This window comes from Solea solea, chromosome 2 (genome assembly GCF_958295425.1).
Source record: "Solea solea chromosome 2, fSolSol10.1, whole genome shotgun sequence".
NCBI lineage: Eukaryota > Metazoa > Chordata > Actinopteri > Pleuronectiformes > Soleidae > Solea > Solea solea.
The window spans coordinates 28,066,478-28,092,262 of NC_081135.1; the positions used below are offsets into that span (position 1 = coordinate 28,066,478).

Genomic DNA, 25,785 nt, shown 5'->3' on the forward strand with positions numbered 1-25,785 from the left:
AAACTAATCGTTAAGATTAATCAATTATGAAAATGAATGATCCAAACATTAAATTTTTCTTTCATTCAAAGATCCAACCTACTCTGTATTCCTCTGCTTAGTACTGCTGAAACTAATAACAATAATAGTAATAATAATAATAATAAAAAACTCATTTCCACAATTTCCTTTCCATTTTAAGGAAATGAAAGGTGCTTGTTGCAGCCCTACACTTCACTTCATTTTGCATATTTGCCGGGGACCTATTTGAAAACACTTCTATCCAAACTCAAACACACCAAGAAATGACTGCCCACTTTTGATATGAAACCACTGCAGCGTAGCAAAACAGCCACCGCTGAAAGGCCTCCCCATATATCAAAACAATTCACGTTCAAATAGTGTGAATTATTTTTTTTATTTATAAGGACATGACACACACAACAATCAAAAATCACAATTTAATCTGATTGTTTACAAATCATAATATATTGCAAAAAAGATCTAATTATATAGGTTACTTGACTGACATTAATCAGCTACAATTAAAGCTGCACATTATTCATAAAACAAGTTCACTCGACCCAACACGTTAGAGACCATGCAAATGAACCTCACTTGTCCCAAGTTCACGGAAGAGAAAACGCGAGGCTTCCTCATCAAGTTCACCAAAAAGTCCATGCATGCCCGTTAAAGGTCACACTCCTGTCTGAAACATCTTGACACAAATGACTTGTACAGAGATAAATGAGGGTAGCAATAGATGATGTTTCAAAAATAGTTTTTATCAAAAATTCACAATTCGGATCTTCTTTTTTTTTTTTTTTTACACAAAACAATTTTTTTCTTCTTCTCTAGCTTATACAAGGACACTTATGGCCAGGTTTCTGACAATAGATCATTAAAAGAAAATGAAATAAAAATACCATAGTACTGCTCATAAAGTTCATGAATCTCCATTAACAGTTTTGAACTGTTCTCCTGTTGCAATGAACAATTTCTTTTTTGGTGGTTTCAATTTCCCCCAAAAGCAGAATTGCTCTCATGCACTGTGCTTTTACAAATATTAAATAATATTCCACCCAAAATCAGCTTGAACTGACAAGAGTTTACGTTGCTCACAGCCACTAATGAGGTTAAATATTTGAGAGAAAAAGGGGGATAGTTTTAGGTCTAGGAGTATCACGGTTAACTCAAACGAACAGTTTCTGGATGCTGTGTACAGTAAAAACCCATCATAATGCACATCAACTGCATTAACAAGAAAAAGAAAAAAAAAATCACTTTAACCAATCATCAATAAAACTGTTTTAAGTGTCAATTCTTCTTCGATAACGTCGGTGATGTATACACATACAAATCTTAGTGAGTGAAAATGACTATTCGTTGAAACTAATAAATGTGCCTTTGCGCTGACAAAGAGTGTCTCTTGCACAAGCCTCGTCTCTCTCTCGATTATCACGCGATCTAACAGTACGTCTCAGAACATAAAAATATACAATGTATTTACAGCAGGACATTTTTGTCTATACATTCTAGAGGGAATGTTCAATGAGGGGAAAATTACTTTTTTTTTTCTTTAATTCTAACACAGATGCCGTCTGTCCCTGATTGTCAGCAAAAATGTAACAAGAGGGAGCCTCGAGGGAGCAAACCCAAAGTCTGATGGTGCAGAATTAAACAGTGACACACACAGAAGCACCTAAGACACAAATGTACACACAGAAAACAGTCGACGTGTGATTAAAGTACATAACGGACTTTACGCAACCATTTAAAAATGCTTAGCAGATGTGGCATACTACGGAAATAACTACAAATATCAAAAACATCCACTTAAATGTTTCCTCCCAAACCACAGATAACAGCTCAAGATTAGACTCTTATTCCTTCAATTCTAAACTAATCAAACATGATGGGCAAAACTGAATGACGCTCCCGGATCTCAACTAATCACAGCGTGAACTGGTTGATATAGCTTATGTATGTTGTAGTTGTGCAAGTTGTATAAGTAACCTTAGAGCATCAGCTGTGTAAAAAAAAAGAAAAGAAAGAAAGAACCTAAAAGGGATAAGCTTGGAAAAAGAATAAAAGGCACAAATGCAAAACGAATGAAACTGGAAAAACCAAGCACCCTTTTCCACATGTAGATTTCCCTAAAAACAAAAGCCTCGACACAATTTTGACCTTCAGTGGGTAGAAAGGACTCTCATCACATGGTTGTCTTGCTCCGCGATGAACAGAACGTCAGCTGCAGCTTCGAGGATCTTAAGCAAAGAGCGTCGTGTGTGTAATTTCATATCACGCAAATCAGACACAAGGGCTTTTTCTCGCCAAGTGGTCAGTGTCCGAAATCTCAGTTTTGCCATTTAAGTAAAGGAATTGTGCAACTCACCCAAATGTGAGACAAAAGTACAACATTCTTTGTAGTGAAGAATGTGCGTGTTGTGCAAATTTGAAGCACAATCTTGTTAAGTGATTTCACTACTACTACTACTACTACTACTACTACTACTACCAAAAGAAAATAAGAATTATCCTGCAGTCATTTTATGTTTGCAGCGTTTTGATACCCACATTTTAGTGGGAACGAAAAACGTTTAAAAGCTAACCGAGCCCAATCTTTTATTATTGCACAGATGACACTGCACTCTTATTTGTATAAAATAATCAGACATTCAGTTAGGATCATTTTTGAATGATAATCTCTTTTTTTGGCCATCACAGAAATCAGATATGAGGTCCAATCTGTGCATGGTAAATAAACTAAATTGCAGACGTGATGAACACCATCAATTAAAGCTTTTCTGAGGCTGTCCTGACACATATTGTGTGAAAACACCCGCTTTTTATGTGATATTCAATTTCTCACATAGAGCCACTTGCGTCAGTGAGCAAAGGAACAGGAGTTAACATGCTGGGACAGGATGTTTTCTGAGAGGAAACTTGAATTTATCCAGATACATTAGCGAGGAAAGGTCGCCACAGAAGAGCGCAAAAAAAAAAAGGCATAGTACTAATAAATAGGGCCTATGATTAAATACGTGGAAATATTGCATTAAGCAGCATCCATTTGATCATCTTTTGAGCAAGGCAAACTGATTTTTTCAAAATAAAGTCAGTGTCACAGGTATGAGGGATCATATTTCCCCACACTTGACAATTTAGTCACCTAATCGCTTCACGTATACATTCTGGAGCAAGACATCCGCCCAGACACAATACATTATTATTTGTTTTCTTTCAGGGGGGACTCTCGATTATTTCATCTTTTACTTTGTCCAGTCTGTAAGGTTGAACTTAAAAAAAACCAAACAAAAAAACACAGATCATGATTTTTTTTTTCTTTCTAACAAACTACTGTGAAAAAGAGCACACATTTAGAATGGGACTTGTTTTGGCAAAACAGAAGACATGAGATAAAGTGCAGCTGAAATTATTAGCAGAAATTAATTTTGCCCCCACCCCCCCATTCCCTTCAGCCAAAGGTTTCACCGGATGTCACGTCAGGGGAGGAGTTCAGTTGAGACCTGGTCTCAGTGACTCTGACTAAGGGGAACTCTGTGAAGTCTGTGCTGTGTCCTCGAAGACTTACTTGTCCGTTGGTTACAGTAAACTGTGAGGAGGTTCCAGATCTTGAAGTCTGGAAATTAGTTTTGAAGTTCTGATCGAAAGAGCTTATCTGAAAAGTCTGCAGTATTCCTGGTGAAGATTCTGTCTTTTTGGAGGGCGACGAGTCCTGCTCCAGGAAGTCCTCCTCGGCCGGGGACACGGCGGGGGGAGAGGTGGTCTCGTCACCTGAAAATGAAAAGGAGTGCTGGGAGTCCCCGACCAGTAATCCAAAATGAGGTTTCTCTAAAGTGGACCTTAGCGGAGAGCTCATCCCTGATTTGAACCTGCTGGGAGAAGGAAACTGTTTCTCTGTGGAGAACAGAGGCTGTCCAGCTAATGTTGGGTTTTCAGAGACCAAGCTAAGGCTCTGACTGGTCAGGTAGCTGTCATTCTGGCTGGTCCTCTCCAGTGCTTGCTGGAGAAACTTGGAGTATTCATGCAAGAGGCTGACTTTCTCAGACGCTGGTGGAGCTGAGGCACTGGAGGATCCAAGACTCTCCACGGGACTGCTGTCTGAGACATCAGAGGAATTGATGGATATGCTCGATGTCACCTCCGTGTCTGCCACGCTAAAGGAAATGTCTGACTGTCCATTAGCTTTGTTGGAGTAATGCTCCAACAGCGTCTGAAGAACCTCATCCGGCAGCACGTTCTTGTCATGTGTTGCTTTAATCTCTGTGCTGAGGGGTTGGGGCTCCAGAATGGTGGCCGGGACCGTTTCATCAATGACCGCTGACACAACAGTCTGTGAAACGGCCGGCTGGGAGGAGATGCTGCTCGTGTTCAGGCCATAATCCCGACTGTTATGGGCCATGGCAGCCTGAAGATAACGTTTCTTCTTGAGGAACTGCATGGCGTCGTCGTAGTTAGTGCTGCTGGCTGCCGGCTTTGCTGGTCCTCCCTGAAGAGTTTCCACTGACTCGAGTTCAGTGTTGCTTTCTACTTCTAGCAGACTTTGCTTGTCAACAATTTCAAAGGTGTACTGTGTGACCTTGCCATTCTCCTCAAAGGAAGACAAAGTGGACAGACAGGGAGGAGTTTGTTCACTGGACTGTTTCAGACTCCTCTTGGGGACCTTTTTCAAGACCAGCTTGGGAGGAGTCACCTCCCCTGATGACACGTCTTCTTCTTCTTCTTGGTGATGACAAGCTGTTTCTTCAGGCAGAGCCACAGAGTAGTCGGTGATCACATACTCGTGTTTGACTTTGGAGGACACAGCGAAGAGAGGTAGACCTTCAATTTTATTCTGTCCCTGCTGCTGCTGCTCCTCCTCCTCCTCCTCCTCTACTTCAGCGACAGTGACAGCATGCCCTTCTGTCTGGGCAGTGGTGGAAGAGCCTGAACTCTTGTCTGCACACTTCTGCCGCTTCTTCTTGGGCAGTGAACACTCTCTGGCAGGAGGGGAGAGGCCTAAAGAATCCACTTCACGCAAGGGTCCGACTTTTCCAGCAGCCCTGTTGGTCTTTCTCTCTCTGTTCTCGTGACACATCCGCCTGTGCTTTAAAACCCGGTCTGTTCGGGAGAAATACTGTAGGTGGAGGAGACAGCATGTTTATTTGATTGATGTAGCAAAAAGACATAAAGGGGAGATGAAGCAACACAGACAAATAAATCAAGACAAATCCTCAATTCTACAGAATATATCTCCTCTGATGTTAAACTGAACCTGGATGATTTACTTCTAAATTTATTTCTGGTTCTTCTTGGTGCACAAATTCCACCCATAAACCTAACCATAGTCAATACTGAGAATAAGTCAGTTTTATTTTCCACCAATATAATCAGTATGTTTGTGTAGCTTCTCGTTCATCCAGGTCATAATAATCCAAAACATAGAATCAGTAGCAACCGGACTTCAAGTTTTTCTTTTCAAGAAATATAAGCGGCAGTTCAAACATTCAGCACCTAAATTCATCAGCCATATTAAACTGTTCCAGATGCAATAATTTACGAGCAAACAAAAGCAGCATACCTGGTGACAGTAGTCACATTGGTATGGTTTCTCTCCGCTGTGAGTTCTCTTGTGTCTCTCCATGTGATATTTCTGGATGAATCTCATTCCACACTCATCACAGCGAAAAGGCTTTTCACCTTAAAATAAAAAAAAGAGAGAGAGAAAAAAACCACCAGATGACTAAGGATAAATAAAATCCTTGTGAATATAAATGAACATTCTTCACTCACCAGTATGGATCTTCTCATGTCTCTGGAGAAGATATTTCTGAATAAAGCGCATGTCACATTGGCTGCACTGAAATGGCTTCTCACCTAAAGTTAAAATAACACATTAATCAACAGAAACATCTGGACATTGAGTACATACATTTATTTGTATTTAGCATTATTGATTACTGAAACATAATCCTTCGGCAACATAGTGACACGACTCCATAATACCTACCAGTGTGAATGAAGACGTGCCTCTGCAGATGATAGTTGGTTCTGAATGCAGCATTGCAATGAACACAGACGTGACACTTGGGATTCTGTATGCCCAAGGATCCGTCATCATCAATGCTGAGAATCTACAACGGGAACAGCAGAAAGATACTTCACTTCTAGAACGCATGTCTAAAAAAACCAAAAACATTTATTTCCTTTAAGAAATGCTCTCACTTGCACCTTTGCCGGTGAACGCTGTTTCCTTTTCTTCTTTTTTGGACACACCATCAGGTCCTTGGCTGCTTTTTTGTCCTTCGTCATGAGGAACGCCGGCTCAGACAGCTTCAGCTCCTGCTTGATGTTAAACTGTAAAAGTAGGACCATGAATGAGCAACCAATGTGGCACACGTCCTTCTCCAAGGCCCAGACACTCATCTAATCTATCCAGGTCAGGGAGGTGTAATAGGGCAGGCAGAGGATACGCGACCAAAGTGAGTGGCCTTCACTACTGAGCAGCTGCTCCACTACTCCACAGTTTAAGAAGCCAACTGATGTGGTTCAAGCATCTTCTAAAGATAACTCCCTGCTGGAGGCAGAGCAGACCGAAGGGAACCCACTGATCCTAAAAAACCAAGGACGTGCTGGAGTGGATACATCTGCCAGCTGGCCTGAGAGCCTGACTTCTTTTTTTCCTTTTCTTTTTTTATTAAGATTTCAGCAAATACTGTGCTGGATACAACAATATTCCAAGTCCAAATTTGCTAAAACAAATTAGTGGTGGGAAAAACTACAAATACTATTCGAAGCCTGCAATCCAGCGTTTTGAAAAGACATTTTTCAGTGACATCTGAAACATATTTAGACTCACATTTGTGCTGTGCCCTGTTTGGAGAGTCTCTATTAATTTTGACCCAGTATTTTCATTTTCTTTTCTTACAGCACTAGCTCAGTGAGCAATAAGTAGGTAAAGCAAAACAACAAACAAAAAAACACTTTTTTTTTTTCAGTTGACCTGATTGTATTCATTGTATTACTACCGGAGGCAGCTAAATGTTGGAGTTAACTTAAAAAAAAAATTCCAGTGTACATGTTATGTACCAGTCCCACTCAGTTAAGATAAATACCAGGATGAATGACTTGATTCTGGAACTTTAACTCAAGGAATGTTGAGTTTGACTCAAGAAATTGAGAATGACATTTTGGTTTCAAGAGGAAAAAACAATTGCAAATATCGATACTATCGAATCGCAATGTTTGAAGAATCTCAATAAATAGAAATCACACATACTGTAGTGATACAATCGAATCACCACAAGTATATTGTCCCAGCCCTACTAAAAACCATAAAAACAATATTTGCGTAGTTGTAAACATTTAATTCTAATTCTGTGGGTCGGCTAAGTTATCCTCAATGTTCACATTTAGAAGAAAAAACATACTCATCACTGAAATACCTTCAGGATGTTTTCTCTTCACTCTCTTACATTACAGCTGATGATTTCCTCTTTCAGCCTCCTGAAAACAATGATCCCTCACTATATATTATCATTGATGGCTAGGAGTGACAAAGACATTCTATTTGATGTATTACAGTCATATGCTTGTCATTACCTGAGATGTTAAAAAAGAAAGCCTCTGATTTACTGATATCTGTTGCTTCTATTTTCTACTGCCAGAGTGACATAAAATAATCATCAGTACATGCTGTTGTTATAGTATCCACAACTAGTTTTATAGTTACACTGACAATTCCTTAACCAGCATGAACTCACTGGCATATGAAGCAAGCAGGGCAACTTATTGTTGAGTGTAAGGGGGAAATGCACTCCCACCTCGCCGCCTCCTTCCTCTTCTCCTCCGCCACCATTCTTTCTCGTCTCCTCCTGCATCATCAGCTGCTCCGGAGGGACCAGGTCATGAGTGACCAGCGAGCTTCCAGTCAAGTCGTCATCGTCGTCCTCATCGTCGTCATCGTCCTCAGCCAAGAAAGGGTGGTTCACCAGTGAACGTTCACCCAGGGTCATCACCACCAGTCCTCCTCCACTGACCAGTCCGACCCTCCCTCCGCCATCCATTCCTCCACTGCTGCACTTGAGCAGCATACCCTCCAACTTGTCCTCACTGTTCATCTTACATGGAGCTGTTCTTGCGCCTTACAAAACAATGAGAGGGATGTTATTCGGCAAATTTGCAGGCTAAGCATAGTGAATCTAGATTTTATTGTTTGTTTTTTCATAAGATAACTTTGAGGAGGAATTGTTAACAGCAGACATGAAAGTGAGACTGATGACAAGTTTGATTCTTTTTTGTAAGGAAGCTATTCCTATTCTTAGAGCTCAACCTATACTTAATATAGTAGATCTGTGACTACATAATTACATCAACTGATCTCCCTATTACGTCCATCAATGGATTAAGCCATAAAAAGCAGAATATGGTGAAAAATGTAGACCTATGTTTCCCAAACCATACAAACATGTACTGTTTTGTCCACAAAGTAAAGACATTCTGATTTAAAGGAGCTCAAATCAGGGAACGTGTTTTTGTTCCATATGATAAAAACACACAAGCCAATTATACCATTACTATACACTAATATTCACTAATCGATGACTGAATAATCGATTCATGTTGTGACTGACTGCTGTATTGAGCTGCTACAACTTCTCGATTAGTTAATAGTTACCAGTTTCAGTGTAGTGGCTGATATATACCTCTAGATATAGAGGTATTTATATATCTCTACATCTAGATATGTATACATACGCGCTCGCACACACACTCACATTTACACATATACAAATCAGTTTTTTTCTTGCTAAGACCGCTAAATAAAAGTCTCTATCGACAACAGACTGCTTCCGAGGTCAAAAGAGTTGTAAGTAAAGCCGCGTTACATGTTAGACCAAAACAAGACATTGACAAAGCCCTTCCTTTAAGTTACACATAAACAACAACACCTCATTAGTTAACTAGCAGTTGCTCGGTCTTTAAACGGTAACGCAGGCTAAGCTAGCAGTTGTGTGTCGTTTGGGGAAAGGTGCGTGTAGCTACAACAATCTGACCCGAGTCAGCATGGCAGTGTAAGCATCTGTCACGGTATAAGCCAACAAGCACGACGTCCCAAATGTAAACACACTCACTGTGTCATTAAGCGGGATAAGTCTAATGCCTGGCAGCTAGCTAGCCGCGCCTGTCAAAGATGCTAACGTGAACCCACATCACGTTTACAACAAAAATGCTGCAAAGACGTAGGAAATGTAACCCTAACCCTTCAAAATAAAAGCCGACTAAAAGCAAAATATTCAAGACGAAACGAAAAACATATATTGTACGCATCTCTTATGTGCACCAGTCAGTGTAATCAAATGGATTATGCATCGTTTAACTCGATTTCTCATCACTAAACGCTTTACCGTGAAAGTCAGGACCGGAAATCATAAAATTACTCGCATGCACTTGACAAACATCTACGGCCTGCTTATGGATAGTTAGCAAACTGCTAGCAGGTTGCCGCAAACATTGACTGTCTCTCGCTGCAATATTCAGCCGACACAGTATCTTCCGAGCAACAAGACAAGTCACCTCACATGCAGCATCGAACAACGACATTTCCGTCGAATTTATAGACACAAATGGCACAAAACTCAAACTTTGGTTTGCACATTTCACCAAACTTGAGAGTAGCGATGTTCCGCTACAGCTCTGGCGCCTCCAGCTTCCTCAGCCACTACTCTGCTCGGCTCTACAGGCCACAATGTACCTGTCTGCAAGTTAAAGCTAACTAGCAGGCTCGCTGCTAATACGAACAATAACATTTGCGACAGAGGTACACGAGAGATATGTCAGCCGTTACAGTCGCAGTGTTTCTCCCCTTACCTTCAATCCGCCTTAGACCCGCTCGGCTGTCATGATTGTTATACAAGACTACAGTGTAATATGGTGCACGGAATAATCATACACACACCATCAGATTTCACGTAGGCATGCGAGCTCATATCTGTCGCCATCTAGTGGTGGAGAGTGAAACTACAAATCAAAGATTATTCCTAATCCCCCAAAAAAGAACAAACAACTCATTTTCAGCTATGACTTTTAATAGCTTCAACATTTCCATTAGTTTCCTGTTCAGTTTTTTTGAAATGACATCGGTTAGAAACTCAATCAACTATTTAATTGATAAACATTCAAGAAACTAAAATCCAACAACTTTTTTATTAGGACCTTTTTATTTATATGTTTTAAAAAAAAAAGTTGTTTGATTTTAGTTTCTTGAATGTGTTTTTTTTTGTCTCAAACCAAACAGGTTTGAATAAAAAAACAAGTGAATTTGTCAACATTGTAAGGATTGATGGGGGGAAAAACACATTTGTTTTGACCAATTTCTGACACAACAACCAATCAATTCGTCGAAAAAGTAAAACTGTCAGTTTAATTAATGATACTGTAAATGATACAATTAAATACAATGTAAAAGGGCGCAGTGGAATTTGGTTTAATGATCATGGATTATGTCTCTCTTGACAGTCGTGATTGTAGGACTCTGTCTGTCTGTCTGTCTCTCTCTCTCTCTCTCTCTCACACACACACACACACACACACACGCAGCGTGAGGAATACTGATCAACCTGTTAGCTGCACCTCAGCGTGCATTTCAGGACTTCTCTCTGTGACTGAATCGTCTCTGCGGGATTTATTGAATCTGATCATCCACCTGCTGAATGTCACCGCGTTCATTTGGCGCAGCCTCCTCTGACCGAACGCGTGGTCATTATCACTGTTGTCCCCTCTGATGTGCGACAGAGGGTCACACAGAGAGGACCTGTGGACTGTCAGCCCGCGCCCGTGCCGCTGCAAGAAGGGAAGCCCCCCACGCGTTGCGCGCCAGGATCGCCGGTGTGTGTACATTGGCGGCGTGGAGCGCGTGTGCACGTGCGTCAGGCACTACATGTGTAAGTTCGCGCACGGCAAAGCCCCGGGCTCCGTCCTCAACAGTTGCCACCGGAGCGGAGGAGAGGAGAGGAGAGCGAGCGAGACAGCAGACTGAGGACGGACAGACGCGGAGCAACCACGCCGCTCTGCCCGGCTCTCTCTGCTCCTGACATGCAGTCGTTCATCTCTCCGGTGACAAAGGCCATCCTAGTAGCGCTCTTCATCTTCGCCATACTTCTCATCCTCTATGTGATCCTCTGGTACATCTGCAGAGACGTGGACTGCGACCACGGCATCTGAGGATTCCGGTAAAACGGTGATATCGGGGGATTTTTACAATGGAGCGTGCAGAGGAGCCCGCAGAGTCCAGGGTCAACCCGTAAGTGTACGTGTCTCCCCTTTTACTTGTGTTTACTGTGGGTGTTTCTAAAGTGTCTGTATGTGTGTGTGTGTGTGTGTGTGTGTTCCTATTGTGCGTAATGTCAAATGCACTCTGGTCAGAGGAGGTGATGACCGGCGTGCGTCTTCGCTGGCACCCCCGGCATCCCAATCCCATAAAATGAGCAGAGCCCCACATTTAATTCTCTTCAACTTGACAGAACATCAGTCAACACTGTGTCAACACAGGGTGTTCTACTGACGGGGAAATACTTAAAGGTTATACAATGTCAGCAGGAGGGTATTGAACTGTTGTTCAACGTGCGCGTGTTATCAATTAATAGTCGGCGGGTGGCCACCGGTCACACTGCGGTAAACGGCGTGGGTGTCCCCTAAGGTCAAGAAGAACCCGGGGTTGTTTACCCGGGTTTGCCACTCTTCCCCGACACCCCCATCCTCCTCATCCTCCTCCTCCTCCTCCTTCCGTATATCTGCAGCATTAGTTCATGTTCAGTTCATCTCTGTCTGTCTCTTGATGTCTCCACATTGGCATTTTACATCCAACGAGATAACAGGATTATCTCCATTGGCTCTTGCGCGTCTTTTACCTAATCTGTCTTGTGCCATGTTTTGGACTCCTTATCATAAATAGCACGTTAATGCGTTTTACGCATAGCGCATTTATATTCCCCTTGACATTCTGTGAGCTGGTGATTGCAACATGCTCTGTCCAATCCTGGAGTTTAGGAAGACATAGCACGCACACACACACACACACACACACACATGCACACACACAGGGAGCATAATGAAGGGTTTCTCGCCACAGCAGCCACGTTGCCCCACACTTCCTACATTTTGTCACATGGCCCATAAAGGTATTAAATATGTGAGATGTGATCACATTTTTTTTATGGAGAAATGTGCTTTCATCCCCAGCATCACCAAAGCAGGAAACATGAACAAACTGCAAATCCTAAAGTAGAGAATGTGAAGGACACACCAAGGACATGTTGCTTTTTGGGGATTTCTTTTCAACAGGAGGGTGGGTGCACGCCATAACCCATTTTCTGATCACTTTCAAAGTAGAGTTTAAACCGTTTCTTTCTACATCTCTTTGTAAAAAAAAGAAATTATGCTATCGATTAAAGTGAGCATTACATTTTGAATGGAAGAAATTGTGACTTCATTCCTTTAAAAAAAAAATGCACTTGGATAGTGACTAATCACTAACAGCATCTTCATACCACCTCAGCACATAAACACCTGAGAGGTTTTAAACATTCAAGCCTCTCCCACAACTCATCCAAAAGGAAGCTTTACAGTTTTTAAACCTTCTCACTCGACGCTGCAGGCGCAGTGTTGCAGTTCTTATAAATCTATGAGCCCTGTAAACTGTTGCGTATTATATGCTCTCCTGCACAGAGAAGGAGTGAGAGTCTGGTGGGATGGCAGATGCCCCCGTTGACTACAAAATGATTCTTGTCAGCCGTGAGTCAATATACGATGACCTCTGTCACTTCTCGACACACATCCACACGCACTCATTAAATGCCTGTTGCAACTGACATAAGAGCTCCTGCTCCGACTGTTGGTGTCTGTCTGTTTTTATCAACTGCGGCTGGGTTGTGTGTTTGCTAAGGTGTAAAAACTGCGCAATGTAACGTTTGAGCGGCTGTGTGTCTTTCGCAGTTTGGAAAAAATAAGAAAGAAAAAAGAAAGGCTGTGTGTGAGTGTGTGTGTGTGTGGGGTGGGGGTGGGGAGGGGGGTTGTGGGAGGGAGTTAACACTGACATGCTCCAGAATAAGAGATGAGTAAAAAAAAAAAAGTGGAGCAGGGAAGGCTCAGCATGGGAGACAGGTGTGTTTTTATCTGTGGATCAGTGTGTGTACACACAGCCATAGTTGGAATTCACTCAAGTTTGTGGAAAATGTTTTCGTTTGAGCTGTAACACTCCCGAGCACCGACTGTGTGCATGGCAGAAGTAACGGTTTAAACCGCGCGTGTGACCTCAAAAGTTAATTGAACACCAATTCTGACTCAGAATGTGTTTGTTGGAATAACAATTGATTGCTTTTAGCCCATGAGTCATAACTCACATGTGCAAAATGTGTAAGATGCTTCTTCAGGGGGGTTGGGCACTCAGTGGATCACGTGGCTAGCATTGTTGCCTCACAGTAAGAGGCTTGCTGGTTCACATCCTGGTCTGGGTCTTTCTGTGGTTTACATGTGAGTGAACAGGGCCACGCGGTTTGTGTAGTGGTCAGCGCTCTTGCCTTTACAGCAAGAAGACCCGGGTTTGTGACCTGGTCGGAACAAGGGTCTTTCTGCATGGAGTTTGCATGTTCTCCCCGTGTGTGCGTGGGTTCTCTCCGGGTTCTCTGGCTTCCTCCCACAGTCCAAAAACATGCAATGTGGGGATTAGGTAAATTGGACACTCTAGATTGACCATAGGAGTGAGTGTGAGAGTGAATGGTTGTTTGTCTCTATCTGTGTGTGGCCCTGCGATGGACTGGCAAACTGTCCAGGGTGTACCCCGCCTATCGCCCGATGTAGCTGAGATTGGCACAGCACCCCCCGTGACCCTCTGGTGGAGGATAAAGCGGTAGAAGATGACTGACTGACTGACTGAACAGGGCCACGTGGTTTGTGTAGTGGTCAGCGCTCTTGCCTTTACAGCAAGAAGACCCGGGTTTGTGACCTGGTCGGAACAAGGGTCTTTGTGCATGGAGTTTGCATGTTCGCCCCGTGTGTGTGGGTTTTCTCCGGGTTCTCCAGTTTCCTCCCACAGTCCAAAAACATGCAGATTTAGGGATTATGTAAATTGGACACTCTAAACTGACTGTAAGAGTGAATGGTTGTTTGTCTCTATGTGGCCCTGCAAAGTACTGGCGATCTGTCCAGGGTGCACGCCACCTATTGCCCTATATCAGCTGAGAGTGGCACAGCACCATCCGCAATCCTCAGGGGGATAAAGCTGTAGAAGATGGATGGATGGATGTTGGCGATGGATTGGCGACCTGTCCACGCTGTACACCGCCTTTACTTCTATGTCATCTGGGACCCTCATGGAGGATAAAGCAGTGGACGATGAATGGATTCATTTCTTTAAGGGTCAAAGGGGGCGACTGGATCCAGTTGCAGGTGACATTTGGCTTAGGAACGGTGCCACAAGGCCTTAGGGAGACAGGATAGAGATGGGAGTTGCAAACAACTGCTTCTGTGTGCCTCCTGCTGCTGAGGTATAACCTCCACATTTACTTCTTTGAAACTGTAGTCTTATTTATTATTTAGCACCTCTGAAGCTGTTATGGTGAAATCGCTTAATTTCATTTCATGAAAATTGTTTTGCTGTCACTGCATCCTGGCGCCAGGATTGCGGCGGAAAGGGTTACTAACACCCTGCAGGTTGCCAGTTTCTCACCGTGCAGAGAAAAACAACCGTTCATCGTCATGTTCCCACCGATCAAAGAGGACTCAGATGACGCACCCTGCTGTGAGGTGACAGTGCTGCGTCACAGTACTGCCTTTAATTTATCCCTTAAACACGAGAGAGTAAAACTCAGTGTGGTACTGTGGGGTGTGGGCAGTTTCAAGTTTCAAGTTCAATCAAGAATGAAGTCGCAAAATAAAGGAATGACAATAAGTCATTGAAACTGGCAGCCATTGAGAAGGGTTTGTTAACCTATTAGGTACAATATATGCTGATGAATTCCAAAGCCACATACAAAACTTCATAAATATGAAAAAGATCAGCGTTGTTACCCATTATGAAACTATAAATGCAACTGTAAAGGTCAGTATTTCTATTCTGGTTGCTGGGATGTGGCATTTAAGGTTGCTGAGTGAAGAGCAAAGCACAGAAAGCTGCGTGAAGAGCAAACAAAATTTCACAATATCGTTAAGCAAACACTTTTAAAATAAAAATGTGTCCTCCAGGTGATGAACAGCTGCAGCAAACTGTGGATTAATGTATGTACTAAAAGTGTTCATCCTGACAACCTCCATTATGGGAAGGATAAACCTAAACAACAAAATGAGTCAATAAACAATTTACCAGACGAGCATTTTCTTACCTTAGTCGTGCCCACCACCCCATGAACCTCAGAGGATAAGCAGTGTAGCTCTGGATGAATGGATGTTTATATTTGAATCTCTGCTCTCAACACTTTCTCGTGCACGCACCTAAACAGAGGAGAAATGAATCCCAGAATACAGTTCTGATGCCAATCATAAAGCAAATTAACATTCAATACCTGAAATCCTCCAGAGTTTGACCACCAGGTTTTGCTCGCTCGTGGACACATCCTTTTTCCATTTCTTGGGTTTGCTCACCCAAACTGATTCGCAACCAACAGCTCGACACACCTGGAGCATTCTGATATAAGTCACCAACCTTATCTCTGCTCTTCCCTCCCTATTGGTTCTCTACTGCTCTCTCTCTCTTAAGGCCATCCAAAGATAAACATAACATCTATAACCTCACTTAACCTAATCCCTATTTATACTTGCACATGAAAAACAAAGTCCTATTCCAATCAGGCCCTTATAAATTGACACTTTTGGTTTAACATAACTGCAACCGCAGCTGCTTGTTGGGAATTTGTTCACTCTAGATTTACGTTGTTTAGTATACTTATATATTTCTAGAATATTCATATTTTAAGTATATTCCTGGAGTATTTTAAATGATTTTGGAGTGATGATTCAGGCCAGGTGACATTTCTCATGTATGTTACACGTGTACAACTGAGCGAGTGACGAATAAACTCTTGAGTCTTCAATCTTAAAGCAGTGAAGCCTGGTCACTATGACCTGACAACACAAATGTGTCCCCATTCTGAGCAGATCTCACACACGACTCGACTCTAGCTCCAAGCATAACCCCTTCATAGTGAATGTCACTGGCATAGTGAACTATTGGCTGTGACGGTAGCTCAGTGGTAGAGCGAAGGTTGACCGAGTTCGCTAGTCTACATGCCAATGTGTCCTTGGGTCAGTGGTAATGAAAGATGAGTGAAACATAGATGTGCTGTATGAAAATGTGAGTGAATGGTCATCAAGACTAGGAAAGTGCGATATAAATACAAACCATTTACCTCATAATGTATTCACTAGCCTCTATCCTTAAAGGAATAATTCACCGATTTGCATTTAGCTTTGTGTTACTAGAATAGGGGTAGTATTTTTGAAAAAATTGTGCTTCCCAACCTCAGTTTCCCCTGAGTCGAGAAATCTCTTCATTCTTTTCTTTGTTAGGTGCCCACCAGTGACACTTGAGAGGCTTGAAACTGCAACGTTAATTCCGCACTTGAGCCACTCGTAGGGGGCCGGGACCTCATTCCCAGAATGTAAACAGTTGCCACCATCTTTGCTAACAGTTACACTAACGCAGGGGCGTCAAACTCAAATGACCTGGGGGCCAATGAGCATCTAGTCTGGTCAAGCAGGGGCCGACATAGAGGAAAAAAAGTGGAAAAAAACAACTATTTAGTAGCCGGTGGTCAATTTAAGATATTCATTATGATATTAGACAGAATTGCAGTAAGTAAAATTGCTTGTTTTGATATAAAATGATACAATAAATAAAAACATATTTATGATGCACAAAAACGGGGAATTAAATTGAAAATTTAGCAAATAATGACGAGGATAATTGTGATTAAAACAGCTTAAATATATGTAATCTCATGTTGAGTGTAATACATTTAATAAAGCAATGATTACAACCAAATGTCTTATTACTATTATAAAAAATATTACCGGCAAATACATTTAGTCTTATATTCTGTCTCTATTCCATCACCTCACACAGTGGTTGGCGGGCCGCATGTAATTGATTGGAGGGCCACATGTGGCCCCCGGGCCACCAGTTTGACACATGTGCGCTAACGGGACGGGAAGTGTCACTGGTGGACACGTAACAGAGAAAAGAATGAAGTTATTTCTCAACGCAGGGGAAACTGAGGTTGGGAAGCAAACCAAGTCAAGGGGTGACAGAACAAAAGGACCAGCCAAAAATGTCCTCACTCCATATGGGTTAGGGTTTGTTTGTCCTCACAAACATACACACACACACACACACACACACACACACCTCAAAGCCATAAAAATAGATTGTGAGTGACTCAGCTGTTATGTAAAGTCCATCTCTGATCGGGCCGTCTGGGGCTGTTTATGTCAGTTTAGCTTGACAGCGCTGAAACTGAGGTGACACGTGTTTGCTGTGTCCGAGCATCAATACACGCTCACACACATACTTTTCCAAGAAATCGCGTGCAGGCTTCTCCTCCTCTCACTCCTCCGTCCTTTTTAAGGCTACATCGTCCAGTGTGTGCGTCCCACTGGACGTAGATGTGATACAGCCAGAGTAATGGACTCTCTCTGGCCCAAACAATGTGCATTATTAGCATTTCAGTGCAGACTGAGTTAGAAACACTACATTAGACATGAATCACATTCATAAACTTGGACCAATACTCACAGATCTAGAGCAGGACGGATGCACGAGCTTGCTGTTGTCTTCCTTTATCTTCAGATGTGTCTGTATAGCTCGTCCTTCTTCCTGTAAGACAGATGTGGTGCTGGGGTTTTTGATTATATATTTATCATCTCCACTGGTTTCCTCTGGGAAAAGCTTAACCTGCATTAATTATAATGAGATACTTTAATCATCCTCCATGCAAATATGTTTTCCTCCCTTATTAATCTGGGTTTAAATAGAGGCTTATATTGTCCCGTGGTGATCTGGTACAGGTTTAGAGGCTTTCCCACCTTTACCAGAATGAAATTCGTGGGGGGGAAACTCTAATGTAGCAAAAAGTGCCGTCACCCATTGACTTACACTGATCCCATCCAATGTAGGTGAGTAGAAACAGTATTTTTAATTAAACGCTTTAACAATCGTGTGGGGGTGTAATAGTCAAATGAGTGATCTAATTTTCTTTTGACATGATCATACACCAAAACAAAGCGTTGTGAGTTTGGGTGTTTATGCATCTGCATAATGGGACTGTGGACATGGAGGGCTTAAAGCAGAGGTCTCAAACTTGCGGCCCGTGGGCCACATGCAGCCCACCCAGGGATTTCATTTTACCCGTCACTTAGTATTGAGTGATAAAGAGTTTTTTTTTGTTTTTTTTTTGTTTTTTTAATTACAAGATTCATTTTGTGATGATTATAAAGGATAAACTTACTAAACCTAACTAATTTATTTACAAAAACAAACAAAATCCAGCCAAAGGAACTGAAAAAGGGGGAAAAACGGCAATTAAAAAAAACGTGTCAAAGGAACAAAAAATACCAGAAGCAAGAGTCTCGGTGAATCACGGAAATAGGATCGTTACCACACGGCACAAACATGACGCACTGGTGACTGTGAATCCAGAAACCAGAGTATAAATAGCAGAAGAAACGAGGAGATGAGTTGCAGGTGAGTGGCTCAGAAGCTCCGCCCCGCCAACCAGCCCAGCCTCCTGAAACATAAAGTAGAACACAAGGAACACAGGAAACCAAAAACTAACCAGTTAATGTCTAACCCTAACCTTAATCTAACCATAACTTAAATATTACCCAAACTTAACCACTTAGGACCAGGTTTTGGTCCTAACTTCTGTGTTTATGCCAGAAAAAATCCTAAAAAAGGTAACAAATACACACACGTGCCTGAATACACCACCTCATTCACTTAATTCATGCAGCCCTGCAGTGAGAGACAGAAAGAGGTGAAAGAGTCTCACAGTCCTCCCAGACTGTTAAATGAAGTGCTTTTAATACTGTGTGTATATTTGTCTCTTGGTGCAGGCAAATGTCGCTCCCACTGCTCCGAACTCTACATCTACTAATGATAAGACAACTACACTGTGCCGGGTTGACACATTCATGCACAGTAGATGGAAACATGCACACAGAACTAGAATGTATCATCATCATCATGATAATAATCATAATAATAATAATAATAATAGCATTCAGAAAGTGCAAACCTCCAACAAGGCCACTCAGTTTCAAATATACACTCTGCTTTTTTTTTACACTTTATTTCATGAAAACATCCTGCAGCCAGATTCAGAATCAAACTCCATCCTTACACACAGACAATTGCAGCAGAAAGCTTGGAGATGGTAGTAAAGCTAACGTTCTGTGGATATTTCAAATCTCCAGAGAGGCATAGACAGTAGACCAATTCCAGTTCAATGTTTAAAAAATGTAAAATAATGAGTTGTGTTAAGCTTAGTTGAACTCACACTGATGTTATACAATGTAAATTACCATGATTTATTATGACACACAGTGCTTAACACATTTATTAGACCACCTGTCATAAAAACGAGACAAGGTAAAAAACAAGCAAATCAAGCATAACATGTTCAGGAATGCAAGTAAATAACTATAATTTTACATCTTAATGAATAAATAATAATGTGCTTTACTATTTTTACAGTTTTTATTTTGTAAAACAGTACATTTGGAAATTAATAACAATAATAGTTATATTAAAAACATCATTTAAATTAAAGAGCTTCTACATACTGGTTGGTGTATGAACTGTTATAGAAACATAAAAAATTATTATGATCATAATTACCAATGCTGTTAATTTAGGGCAGCTGTGGCTTTGGGTGGTGGTCTAACTGTACATTTACGATATATAATAAAAAAAACCTGCACTGTCTTTATTATTATTATTATTATACAGTCCCCCAAAAACTGTAAGCTTATGTATTGCTTTTGGAGGCATTTGTGTGTCTTTTTTTGTTGGCAAATAATGCTTGAGAAAGTCAGTAAAAGGAGGAGGAAATGTCCCAGATAAACCCAGGATGTTGACACAGGATGTGTGCTCCTGCAAACACGTGCAAAAAAATCTGGGGTTTCACTTTCATGTTTACAAACTGGCCTTTGGCTTCCCTCCCAACGGAAAGCCTGCGGCGGCTGCATGAGGTGACACACCAATCACTAAATCTGTTCACTGCCTTTTCCCCTCCCATGGCTATGTAGCACATGGAGGAGGGATCTGCCTCTGAATCATCTCTCCCGAGTGTCTGATATGTTTGTGTGCCAGTGTTGGGATTTGACTGTCTTCTTAGAGCTAAAGCTCTGCTTGTAAAACCTTTTGAGATCCTTTGACATTGGAAGGGAAGTCTTTTCCATTTGTTGGAACCTTGCACCTTTTTCCCTAGTAAGACCACAACCTCATTTTTTTTTATAATTTTACACATTCAAACAGACTCAGATATTTGTGCATCAGTTTGCGCAGTCCACACAGATTTCTTCAGCATGGTTTTTATTCAAGACTGGACACACTGTAGCCTGCAGCTCAGGCTGAGACTCTGAACTTTGAGTGAGTCCATCCTTGACTGTCTGCCTCGCAGACGAAGGAGTCTTCTGAGGAAATGCCCTGAAACAGGCAGCTCGAACTGAGAGAGAAGAAAAGGACAACATTGCTTCACGCAAAATTGCCCGTGACACAATCCAGAAAATTCCCTTTCTTCGCAATATGACACGTACCCTTCCGTCTCCCCTTGGTGGCAGTTGATTAGAAACAGAAAGGAAAGGGGGGGGGGGGGGGTTAAAAAAATATCCAGAATCATCCTTCTCACAAAGAATAAAAACATACACGCACACCGGAAGATCCTGCAGAGTTCTTGTCAGCCTGGATTAATACAAAAAAGACAACTTGGGCTTTGCAAGCAGACAGTGGTTGTCACGTAAGACAAGGTGACTGTCGGTTGAGGCTATTTCGATGCTGTTCACATGTTATTACATCACACACCTTCCTGTCACGTCCTGCTCTCAGCATGTTTCATGTATACGGGTACATATGTCATCATTTTTGTGTGTGTGTGTGTGTGTGTGTGTGTAGACGACTGTCTCCCTAATGATCCATCATCAAAAACAATCATTCCACAGTCCTTCATGAGAGGTGATTTCCTTTGAAACAACAGCAGGCCCACTCACCCCGGCGTCCCCAAACCTCTCAGGCTGCAGGAAGAGAAAACACACACATGTGAGCACACGTGTCCTCAAGGCTTGCATTAACAGCATTTACATACAGTCATTAGTGATAATGACACGGTGTCTTCTTCACGTTGGCCGCTTATTTAATTGTCTTCAAAGCAGACTTAATAAGTGGGGGGCCGCTGCCTGTCAGCGCCGCCCGGGTCCAGCTTGACCTTAACTATTTGAAAGTGAAGAAGGCACACACTAATTCTAATGATTTCCCTGCCAAGAGGAAAAAAAGAGGAGCCACTGCGAATCGCCCACAACTGTCTTTAACAGAAATTATTGTAATTTCGTTGAAAGGAAGTTTGGGGAGAATTTGGTTGGCCTACTTAAAGTGCCAGAGACAATATAGCCTCTCCTCAAACACAATCCATCACGGCAGATTTGTGATGTAGCGATGAGAACATAACCTTTACATTGAGAATGAAATATTTCACAATGCTCTGATTTTTGTCTGCCTTTTTTCCAAGGCAGTCGTTCAGCGTCGTGGTGTAGTCTACATCTTCAGCAGTCAGATAAATGTTGCGTCCTGGTCTGGGATGGGTTTTTTTTTCCTTTTGAGTTATGATATCCATGTGCTTTATCTTTGGCTTTTCAGCTCTTGTTCCACTTCAGTCAACTACTTTTTTCTTCTTCTACATCTAGCATTTTGCTTAATAAAGTAAATACTAAGCACTTACTTAGATCCTCAGATTCGTTTTAATGTGGTAAAAACTCTCCATTACAAGTGAGGAAAAAAAAAAACGATTGAAGAAAAAGAACAGAAGCATTAGCCACAGATACACTTAGTGCTTAATGTGTAAAATACCTCTATTGTATACTTTATGTAACTTTGTCATTAAAATAAATGAATATAGAAGAGATGAAAACACACAGATGTACAAAGACAACTTGTATTTTATTTTTAAACAAATCTCTAATTCAAATCTTAGGCCTAAAATGAAATCTTAAGAAACAAGCTTCAGAAAATGAGCTCCAACTATCGTCAACTATTTTGATAATCGATTCATCTGCTTGAAGCTTTTTTCATCATTAAAGCAAGATTTCTGATTGTTTCAGCTTCTCAAGTGTGAATATTTTCTTCATTTCTTTGCTCCGTGTAACAAAGAAATCATTAAATCTGAATCATTTTGGTTTGTGGACAAAACAAGACATTCGAGAACATCATCATTTCCAGGTTTGACGAACACCGATCAACGTTTTTTTAACGTTTTCTGACATTTAATGGACCAAGCGATTAATCGGAAAATAATCAACAGATTAATCTATTATGAACATAATCGTTAGTTGCAGCTCTAAGTCCAACCAGACACTATAATGTATGTTTAATTTAATCTTAACCCCCCCCCCATATTCTACTGATATTAAGGTATCAAGTGTTCCAAAAATAGAGTAAAGTACGGTATTGAGTGAATGCACTATGACCAAAATTGTAAAACAAAAGGTAAAGCTCCATGTACTTTCCATACCAGTCAGTTGATAACTGAGTTAATTTGTTCAAACCTGACATAAATCTTCACATGTGACACATTCATTTAGTGTTTACCTTGAATTAATATCCAAATTTATGTTGATTTTACCACTTGGACTGATTTCGTGATTGCCAAGAGTCGTCTCCTCACAGAGGTGTCCTTTAAAGGTAGTTTTTTATTCCCCAAAGGGTGGAAAAGAGGCATTCATGCAGAATGAAAACAGCTTTGCACTTAAAATATTAAAGCGATAAATTATTTGAACCGTCTCACACACACACACTTCGAGGCATTCAACTGAACTTTCTGCAAATGTTTTGCTTTAGGATCAGGTTGATAAATCGATGTTGTGCTCGGCTCTCATGCTCTCTGGATTTGATGTCACATAGGTAAATAAATGTTTCCAGTGATGTACATTATTTAGTGAGTGTGACGAAATCCACTCACAACTGCTCTCCAAAAACACAAAGGTGGAAGCCAGCGCCATATATGTTATACTGTATATAATATGATTAAAAATGTATTATTAAGACATTTGATTCTTTATGCCCACTGACATGGAAAAAATGGCATATTGGAAGTCACGTGAAGATGTGAAGTGACCCTCATTTATGTGAGAAAAACAGGAAATTATACTTAGATGCTGAAGCTTTTTTGTTGCATCCTGCATTTTTAATTTATTACGGGACATTTTTTCAAACTTTGGTGGAACACTTGAGTTGTTGTTCTCATCACGTCAGCTTGGAAACACGTTCTTTGCACAAATCTGTTGAACACTAATCACACAATTACTGGTGAGTTAGTTTTGCAAAGGAAAAAAAGCCAGGGCGTCCAGCAGAGGTCCAATCAGACTAATTACCACAGCAGCGCGACTAATCTCTAATATGAGTAAACTGGTGTGATGGACGACTAAAGAGGTCCCAGAGGAGAATCTAACATCCACCATTCAGCCGGCACTCACTTCCTCTGAGCATCGCTGCAGACGAGGGGCTCCACTAACATGATTTTAAAGCCTATCCCGGGAAATGATGTCTCCAGCCAGTGTGTCATCCCTGTGTTGCTTCCATCATGTGTGACCTCTTTGGCATTAGTTAATGAGATAGTCAGTGAGCTGAAGGGAGCAATATGCTGGATCTACAGAGAGGGGATAATATGGCACATCAAGCAGCCAAACAGCAGCAACGAGTCTCCTCCATCATGCAGTAATTCATCCTCGACAGCCCAGTGATGGATGGCTGCAGAAGATCTTGTTTTTCAAGGTCAACTAGTTAGAAAAAAAGGGTCAGATTGGCAATTTAAAAAAAAAAGGGGGGGGTTGCGTTTGTGTCATTTTAAGCTCCAGTGCAGACAAAACAAATTCTACGGAATAAACAAAACACTGCTACAAATGTGAACTCTTTATCAACAGCTTTATGTGTGAAAGACTTGTGTTGGTCAGCTCACTTTAAATAGAAGATACAAGTTCAGAGAAATAATAGATTATAATATATTCACATATAAAACAGGATTTTAAACATCAGAGATGCAAGTCACAAGTCTCTGTCAGAGATTTCTTCCCGTTAAATGGGAGGGTTTTTTTTCTCTCCACTGATGCCTAGTGCTTGCTAATTGTGTGAATTGTTGGGTCTCTCTGCTCTCTATAATATTGTAAAGGTTTTTAATTTGAATTGATTTGAATTTCAGATCATTTTAATCCAAGTCTCAAGCAAGTCCCCCAACTATACTGTACTGAGCATTGTAGGTTGTGGTGGGCTGTTCTGGTTGAGTTATTTATTTAATAGTCTTATGGTCAGGTGGAAGAAACTGTCCGAGTCTAAACATCAGTGTATGTATGTGATTTTTGTAGGAAAACAGGCGCGACAAGGACGCAGGCGAGGATGGATGGACGACTTTATATTGGAACGTGTCCTGTGTAGACGCACCCACGCCTTTTAGTTGCTCGTCGCGCCTCCTCCTCTCCATGTTCACTCTCCAGTCTCCTTCTCCACGTCCTGACCCTGGTCGTGACGGAGATGTTTGCTTTCTGGTCTCATCTTCTGCCAGTTATCAAGCTTTACCTGCTTGGTTTGAAGGTTTTGTTGACTCAGCTGTTCAGCAGACCTTTCAGGTTACCAGGTCGGTTCATCTCGCAATAAGTTGTTATTCACTATGCCGTGAACGTTCACCCAGTGTACATGTGCTGTACTGTGTCCCAGTTACTCTGACAGTGACAGTGTGTGCTGACAGTAATCCACGCTAATACGATGGCGTTACACGTTATAACGTGCTAGTCTTTACATCGCTATGAGGTGTTGCGTATGTAAACAGATGCATACGCTAAGCTAGCCATGTTAGCTACATGAAGTGAAAGCTTAAGTGGTGAAAGCGACACATGTATGATGTCTCATATATGCCGAATTCACCAGAAGAACTTGACAGTTTAGTCCAACCTTAAGTTTACCTTTGAAAGGCTCCTTGTATGTTTACGGCTTCACGTGGGTTTAAATTTCCACTTTTGTGGAAGGAATTTCGGACTGGTCGATGAAGACGCTTGATTGACAACACTGTGCACCAATGAAATATAAGTAGCTGAAAGAAAAGTGCAGAAATAGTTCCTGTTCCCGTTTATTATTAATCACCGTTGAACCAGAGGTGAGAGATATTGGCAATTATGAACAATTGATCATCTAACTGATGAAAAGTAGTCTGTCAAATACTGTGGGACATACCACTTTTTTGTGTCCTCTACCAATATCACAAACTTGACATTAGTCCGATACAGTCATTTCACACCATTTATGAACTATAAAGCTGTTAACAACACATTTGTGCCGAGTCATTTCAAAGACAAAAGAAAAATGTACTTCTATAATTTAGAGGCACTAAAGCAATGCTTTGAACTCAAAAGAAAGTTGTCGTATAGTAGCCATAAAATCCTAAATAGAGATTTACAGATTTTCTAACAGTCTAAGTAAAATAAAAAACAAAGTGGCCCATCTCAAAGCACCTTCCTTATCAAATGACATTCTTCCTGATATCTCTGTATCCTCTT

At 41.3% G+C, this 25,785-nt stretch overlaps 2 protein-coding genes across 10 annotated transcripts in view; one reads left to right on the forward strand and one right to left on the reverse strand.

Moving 5' to 3' along the window:
* Positions 1-378: 378 nt before the first annotated feature.
* Positions 379-9,947, reverse strand: znf148 (zinc finger protein 148). 6 transcript variants are annotated; one of them, XM_058622620.1, is made up of 7 exons: positions 9,853-9,947; positions 7,806-8,125; positions 6,214-6,339; positions 5,993-6,116; positions 5,776-5,859; positions 5,564-5,682; positions 379-5,119 (listed from the first exon to the last, which is right to left on the reverse strand). In XM_058622620.1, the coding sequence occupies exons 2-7, from the start codon at positions 8,100-8,102 to the stop codon at positions 3,458-3,460; spliced, it is 2,412 nt and encodes an 803-aa protein (XP_058478603.1). In that variant the 5' UTR covers positions 8,103-8,125; positions 9,853-9,947; the 3' UTR covers positions 379-3,457. The 6 variants fall into 6 exon arrangements, with proteins under 6 accessions (XP_058478603.1, XP_058478602.1, XP_058478599.1 ...); XM_058622619.1 differs by having other exon boundaries at positions 6,208-6,339; XM_058622616.1 differs by having other exon boundaries at positions 6,208-6,339; positions 7,746-8,125.
* A 623-nt stretch (positions 9,948-10,570) lies between these two features.
* LOC131449165 (dehydrogenase/reductase SDR family member on chromosome X-like) overlaps positions 10,571-25,785 on the forward strand; it is a 32,555-nt gene continuing 17,340 nt past the window's right edge. The window contains exons 1-2 of one of the 4 annotated variants that reach the window (XR_009234255.1): positions 10,571-11,290; positions 24,601-24,869. Coding sequence is in view for 2 of the 4 variants with exons in the window: in XM_058622068.1 (XP_058478051.1) it covers positions 24,767-24,869 (103 nt within the window). In the remaining 2 variants the exon portion in view is untranslated. The remainder of the gene's footprint in view (positions 11,291-24,600; positions 24,870-25,785) is intronic. The other 3 variants (XM_058622068.1, XM_058622067.1, XM_058622069.1) reach the window with 3 other exon arrangements.

What these genes read in the sequence shown, in the direction of transcription:
- znf148 (XM_058622616.1), bottom strand. Translation starts at nt 8,102, where the DNA reads ATGAACAGTGAGGACAAGTTGGAGGGTATGCTGCTCAAGTGCAGCAGT. An exon ending in ACATGAGAAGATCCATACTG is followed by an intron (nt 5,683 to 5,775) that starts GTGAGTGAAGAA and finishes TTTTATTTTAAG; the next exon opens with GTGAAAAGCCTTTTCGCTGT. An exon ending in AATGTGACTACTGTCACCAG is followed by an intron (nt 5,120 to 5,563) that starts GTATGCTGCTTT and finishes CTCCACCTACAG; the next exon opens with TATTTCTCCCGAACAGACCG.